Raw genomic sequence first — 7628 nt, forward strand, 5'->3', positions numbered from 1 at the left:
CTTTTTTTTTTTTTTTTTTTTGGCTTTTGGTAATAGCCATTTAGTGACCCCTATTCTAACTGGAGTAAGATGATATCTCATTTGGCTTTTATTTGCATTTCTTTGATGATTAATGATGTTGAGCATTTTTCATATACCTTACCTTTTGACCATTTGTATGTCTTCTTTTGAGAAATTGTCTATTCATATCCTTTGTCTACTTTTAATGGGATTATTTGTTCTTTTTTTGCTGTTGTTATTTGAGTACCTTGTATATTCTAGATATTAGTTCTTTGTTAGATGAATATTTTGCTCATACTATATATATTCTCCCAGGAGTTGTATCTTTGTTGATAGTTTTCTTTGCTATGCAGAGTTTTTCAGTTTAATATAATCCCATTGCCTTACTTTTGTGTTGCCTGTGCTTTTAGATCTTAGTTCTAAAATCTTTGCCTACATCCATGTCCTAAAGAGTTTCCCTTATATTTTCTTCTAGTAGTTTTGTAGTGTTGAGTCCTATATTTATTTCTCCAATCCCCTTTAAATTAATTTTGTGTAGTATGTTGAGTGATAAGGGTCTAGTTTCATTCTTCTGCAAGTGACTATCCAATTTTCCTAGCACCCATTATTAAAGAGTGTAGCTGTTCATCAATGTATGTTTTTGGCACCTTTGTCAAATACCAGTTGGTAAATATGTGAATTTATTTCTGATTCTCTTTTCTGTTCCATTGGTTTCTGTGTATATTTTTATACCAGTACCATGCTATTTTGGTTATTAAACCTTTTTGCTATATTTTCAAGTGGGTGGTGTGATACATCTAGCTTTGTTCTTTTTGCTTAGGATTGCTTTGGGTATTTGTCCTCTTTTTTGTTACATACAAATTTTAGGGTTTTTTTTCTATTTATGTGGGAAGATGGCATTAATATTTTGATGAAGGGGTTTGGGTCCACCAGATGAGGGGGTCTTGGCATGAGGAATGAAGAGACTTGACACAAAGTGTGTGTTGGGGGACTGAGGAACTCTGGGACCCTGAGTTAACCCCCTGAGTTAACCTTGGGTCTGTATATATTATCACAAAGCAGGAAATAGTAGTTAAAAGTTACTTATCAGGCATCAACATTAAAAAAGAAAGAATATAGAAAGTGTCAGACAGAGTGTCTTTAATCTTGCAAAATCTCAGACCTTAAGCAAGACCTCTGCCTCTACCGGCAAGAGACCTTTGGAATCTAGAGAATCTTTATCATAACTATTATTGTCAGAACTCACATATACATTCCCCCTGGAGGCCAATTTTCTGATCTCCTGCATGTACAGAATTCACATGCCATTCTGTGATTCTCTAGGTCTCTCAAGCAGGAAGCAGGTCTTATGTTAAATGTCTGGGCTAAGTTTCCTCTACACTTCGATAGGGCTTGCATTAAATCTATAGATTGCTTTGGGTAATATAGTAATTTTATCATGTTAATTCTTGTGATCCATGAGCATTTGTTTGTGTTTATTTAGTACTGTACACTGTACATTTTTATGTATAGTGTGTATTTATTAGTGTTTAGCACTTTCCCTTGTAGACAACTTTTGGCTGCTTGGTTAAACTTATCCCTAGTTATTTTATTTTATTTTTATAGCTCTTGTAAATGGAATTCTTGATGTCTTTCTCAGTAGTTCACTATTGGTATATAGAACTGCTATTGATCTTTTTTCATTGATTATGTATCCTGCAACTGTATTGAATTTGTTTATCAAATCCAAGAGATTTTTGACTGAGTCTTTAGGTTTTCCTAGATATAACATCATATCATCTGTAAAGTGGGACAATTTGAATTCTTCTTTTCCAATATGTATGTCTTTTTTTTGAAGGATAATTTTTATCATTTTTATGTACAGAAAATTCAGCAGTGTACATTTAGTCCAGTTTAGTGGCAAGTTCTTTAACCTTGGCCTTCTCCAGCTTGGCAACATGAACCACAGATTTCAGACCCAGATATTGCCTCCCCAGTAAGGATGGATCTTGCTTATCTGTCACTGTAATTCATCCTGATAGCTTCCACCAGCTTAGCCAGAGCTCCTTTGTCTCCCGAGGTAACCTGTGTGAAGCTGACAGTGGTGCAGTTCTTCTTGTGGCTATAGCGGGGCCATTGGACAAAGTGGGGGCGGTCCCTTTTAGGGTGGATGTCCTGTTCCAATTCCAAAGTTGTTCAGCCTTTTCTCAAACATGGGGTTCACCACCTTCTTGGCCTTCTTCTTCTTTATCACAGCTGGGGCCACGGCCACTTTTTTACCCTTGGCCTTCTTTCCTTTTGGGATCTTGAGCCACTGGTACAGTCTGTCTTGTGTTTTCATGTTTCTGCTGCTCTGGCTGGGACTTCCAGTACTGTGTTGAATAGGAGTGGTAAAACTCACTGATGAAGATTTTCAATGGCTGTTTATGTAGTGTTATGTAGTGTTTTATCAAATAATTTGGACTTTCAAATAGAGAAGTAAGAATTAAAAGGATAGCCACTCAAATTCTTTGTTATTTCTCATGATGAGATTTTATATAGAGTCCCCTAATCCCAATGATTGAATTATAAAATTACATTCCTAATTGTTGGTTCTACCAGTGAGGAATTCCCCTCCTCTTCTTCTTCCTTCCTCTTTCTCATCTAGTACAAAGTAGATTCACAACCAAAACAGCAAAGACTCTGAAAAGAAAATGAAAAGTACAAAATGTTTTGAAAACAAACCAACTTGTGCCAGACTAGGATCACAGCAAAGTAAAAATTATATTATTTATTGAAAATCACTGTAAGGACCGAGAAAAGATACCTGGGTTTAAATAGCTCATGAATTATATTTTTGTGCTAACAGTTTGGTTAGCTTTGTGAGTCTACTTGGGCATCTCAGTGGACCGCCCCCAAACTATCATAGGCTAATATTCAAAGAATTAAAAGCATTTCTTTCATAAATACAAACAAAAAATATATCAAAGATTTAATTCAACTTCCGAATTAGAGATCTAGTGAGATGATAAATATGTTTCAAAGAGCATTTTAGGAACTAGATAGTTAATGGCAAATTAATAAAGTAATGTCAGAATAACATAGCAAAATTAGATACAAAATTGATTAATGTTCTATATGGCAATCAGCTATATCTTTGAAATTATCTTTTCTACTACTGGTAGTCATAAAGTATTTGAATTTACCCAGGTCAAAAATCTGTAAATTACTAATGAACTTCACTATGTCTAGGACCTTTAATCAATATTATACAGTCATATCAAATAAAGTGCATTCTCCTTTAATGTCTTTAACTTTGTTAACTAATGTACATGGCAAAAATAGGTTGCCCTGCTTTTAGTCTACTTTTCAAGCTTTGACTAATTTACTTAACCCTTGCCAAGAAAATATGGCTTATACCATACTTCCCAGAAGTTCTGATGGTAACTCTCAATTTTCATTTATGGAAAGAGTCAGTATGATAAAGTTGTCAGTTCTCTGCAAGGTAGTCTTCAAAATCAGTCTAATTTCATTAAAGCCCCAGTAAGTGTTTTATGTTACTTGGCAAATAAACTAAAAATTTATTAGGAAGTACAATGATGATGACCAAAGGGACTGTAACAAACTGGTCAGCATACAGAAGTGGTCAACATAAGGAACTAGGCCTACTGTATTAATATATACATGTGGTACATTCTGGTCTATGAAAAACTCAGGTAAATTTTGAGATGATGGATCAAGAAAAACTCAGGTAAATTTTGAGATGATGAACCATTTTAGGGGAATTGCCCGTGAAACGTGAAAACTAGTTACAAAGCTAAGACAACATAGTATTGATGCAGTTGTAGACAGAGAGATGCATTGAACCTCTCCAAAACCCAGAAACATGTTAGTGTGCATTTGTCTCTGGACTTGAGAACGTGAGGTGGCACTACAAATCAGCGGGGAAGAAATGACCTCTTCATTAAATGTTCTTAGACCAATTGTTTATACACTTAGAACAAATAGATAGCTAACACATATGATCATAAATCAACCATTTCCAAGTAGATAACCGCCTAAATGCAGAAAAGCGGATGTTTAAACAATTAGAAGTAAATATAGAATGTTTTTATAACCTTTGGGCAGGAAGTGATCCCTTAAACAAAACACAAATTTATCATATTTTTAAAAATAATTTTCCTCATAACTACCATGTTCCAAGAAATGTAGGAAGACACTCTGTAGATTTAGTGGAGGTATTTGGAATATGTTTGGGAGAGTATTAATTTTTAGGATATACAAAGACATCTTTTATAAATTATTAGGAAAAAAGACACTCAACCCAACAACAGCTAATAGGTAGAGGAAATGATCCGACAGTTTGTGGAAATAGATAACTTATAAACATATGAATAAAGTTCACTTGCACTAGTAATCAGGGAAATGCAATTAAAATTACATCATGATGCTGTTCTTTGCTTGTAGGATTGGCAGTACTTAAAGGATCTGAACATCCTGAGGATGTAGAAATTTGTCAAAGTCTAATAAAATTGGAATAGTCTAAATTTGACTTGGGAATTTCATTTGTAGGTTTATATGCTGAAGAAACTCAACCATGTGAGTGAGGAAGCATGTATGAAGTTGCTTATTACAGCAATATTTATAAAAATTAAAATCGAAAACAATACTATTGTCCATTTGCAAAATACAGTGGAACCTCCGTAGTTGGCAATCTGCCTACACTGACCACCTCCTTAAGTTGACCGAATTTTCATAGACCAGAATGTACCACACGTATATATTAATACAGTAGGCCTAGTTCCTTATGTTGACCACTTCTGTATGCTGACCAGTTTGTTACAGTTCCTTTGGTGATCATCTTACAGAGGTTTTACTGTATATTTTGCTATCTTTATAAAAGGTAATTACATATGCTTATTAAAATGAATTGGCTGGAATTACATTTAGTAAAGCCATGGCTAAATCTCTATTACAGTATTAAGTAAAGTAAACTAAGCGATAAAAAGGAGAAGTATGCTTCAACATTTTTAAAACATACCAATGTATACATATTGTGCCTATTCATGCATGCATACTGTTTCTGTTTCAAAACAATCAATAGAAAGTTTAAGCCCCATGATTAGAACAATGGTCTTAATTCTAAGATGCCTGCTGCAGCAGGCGCCTGTAGTCCCAGCTACTTGGGAAGCTGAGGCAAGAGAATCGCTTAAGGCTTCAGGTTTTAAGCCTTAAGCCCAAGAGCTTGAGGTTGCTGTGAGCTGTGACGCCACAGCACTCTACTGAGTGTGCCATAGTGAGACTCTGTCTCAAAAAAAAAACAAACCCATAAGCACTTAACTAAAATCTGGAGTTTGTACTGTATAGTCATCATCCCTTGGTATACACAGGACATTGGTTCAGGGACCCCAGTGGAGACCCAAATCTGCAGATGTTCAAGTCCCTTTTATAGAATGAGGAAGTATTTGCCTATCATCTGAGCATGTCCTCCTGTATACATAAATCATGTCTAGATTACAGGTAATACCTAATAGACTATAAGTGCTGTATAAATAATCGCTATACTCAGTTTCTTTTTAAATTTGTACTATTTGATTCTACTGTTTATTGTTTTTACCCTGAATATTATAGATCCATGATTGGTTGATTCCTCAGATATGGAACCTGCAGATACAGAGGCCTGCCTAAATATAAATTTTGGATCAATAAGAGTATCTACAAAATCAAGTATTTTGTCAATTCTTTTGTTGTACATGATAATGCATTATCAGATAAATTAATTATGGGTAATTTTTTTCCTCTTCCTAAAGAATACAAGTCAACGACCAGATTGTAGAAGTGGATGGAATCAGCTTGGTGGGTGTCACACAGAATTTTGCTGCAACTGTTCTCAGAAACACTAAGGGTGATGTCAGGTAAATATGTGCTTTCATGTACATACAGTTTGGTTTCTTTATATTTTGTTAAATTTTAATGTTCTGTAGTTTAACCTATAAATATAAATACATGTTAATTACAATGAAAATATCACCAACTACTAAAAACTTGCCTTCAGTTTTTAATATTTCCTTTTTTATTATAGTTTTCATTCCTTTTCAGTGTATATGGAATATAAAATTAGAAATCTTAGAATTCTAGAAAGTTATGAAGACAAATGAGTATACAGTGTAAATAAGAATGGCTAATTACGGGCTGCTCCTGTGACTCAAAAGGGTAGGGTGCCAGCCCCATATGCCTGAGGTGGCGGGTTCAAACCCAGCCCTGGCCAAAAATAAATAAATAAATAGATTTTTTAAAAAATGGCTAATTACTCATATAGTAGGAATTGCTAGGAAAGTAGAGTTTTTAGGTATAGACTTAATAAATGTGAATAGGTCCCAAATCCTTTTATTTATTTATTTATTTTTGAGACAGAATCTCAAACTGTCACCCTAGGTAAAGTGCTGTAGTGTCACAGCTCACAGCAACTTCAAATTCTTGGCCTTAAGCGATTCTCTTGCCTCAGCCTCCTAAGTAGCTGGGACTATAGGCTCCCGCCACAATGCCCGACTGTTTTTTTCTTTTTATTGCAGTTGTCATTGTTGTTTTAGCTAGCCTAGGCTGGGTTCAAACCTGTCAGCCTACCTGCTGAGCTACAGGCGCTGCCTCAAATCCTTTTAAGAAGCCCAGTTATACAATAAATTGAAATGATTATATGCATATTCACTGATACATGTTATATATTCAAATTTACTGAATGATTTAAGCATAAGTACATCTTAAAAATCAACATATTGTTTTAAAGAATCATCCAGGGACTGGGGCAGTGGCTCACACCTGTAATCCCAGCTCTTTGGGAGGCCAAAGTAAGAGGATAGCTTGAGGCCAGAAGTTTGAGATCAGTCTGGGCAACAAAGCAAGATCCAATCTCTACAAAAAAATTTAAAAATTAAGTTGCACGGTGATTGGCACCTATAGACCTAGATACTTAGGAAGCTGGAGCAGGAGGATTACTTGTGTCCAGCAATTTGAAGTCAATGAGCTATGTTCATGCCCTTGTACTCCAGCCTGGGAGACAGAGTGAAACCCTACTAAAAAAAAAAAAAAAGAAGAAAGAAAGAAAGAAAAGAATCATCCAGGACAATCTTTGATGAATGATAACTTTTCCCATTCTTTTGGATGTTGAAATTTATATCTAACCTTGGGGTTGTGAATATTATAGGTAAGAAAGTAAAGTCTTGGTGGTGCCTGTTGCTCAGTGGGTAGGGCGCTGGCCCCATATACCGAGGGTGGCCAGTTCAAACCCAGCCCTGGCCAAACTGCAACAAAAAATAGCTGGGCGTTGTGGTGGGTGCCTGTAGTCCCAGCTACTAGGGAGGCTGAGGCAAGGAAATTGCCTGAGCTAAGGAGATGGAGGTTGCTGTGAGCTGTGTGATGCCATGGCACTCTACCGTGGGCGAAAGTGAAACTCTGTCTCTACAAAAAAAAAAAAAAAAAAAAAAAGAAGAAGAAGAAGAAAGAAAGAAAGAAAGAAAGAAAAGAAAGCAGTCCTGAGCTTATTGAAGTCAAGGTTTGAAATCAGTTTTTGTCATAGAAAAGCATTTCTTGGCTCGACGCCTATAGCTCAACCGGCTAAGGCGCCAGCCACGTACACCTAAGGTGGCGGGTTCGAATCCCCAGCCCAGACCCGC

The 7628-nt window shown here is 35.8% G+C and overlaps 1 protein-coding gene across 1 annotated transcript in view; it reads left to right on the forward strand.

Annotated features, from left to right (window-relative positions):
* The window catches only part of PPP1R9A (protein phosphatase 1 regulatory subunit 9A), a 300931-nt gene that overhangs the window by 189880 nt on the left and 103423 nt on the right, over positions 1-7628 (forward strand). Inside the window, exon 5 of the mRNA XM_012811566.2 lies at positions 5769-5873. Within this exon, the coding sequence (XP_012667020.1) occupies positions 5769-5873 (105 nt within the window). The remainder of the gene's footprint in view (positions 1-5768; positions 5874-7628) is intronic.

This window comes from Otolemur garnettii, unplaced genomic scaffold (genome assembly GCF_000181295.1).
Source record: "Otolemur garnettii isolate 467f Iridium unplaced genomic scaffold, OtoGar3 scaffold00005, whole genome shotgun sequence".
Classification (NCBI taxonomy): Eukaryota; Metazoa; Chordata; class Mammalia; order Primates; family Galagidae; genus Otolemur; species Otolemur garnettii.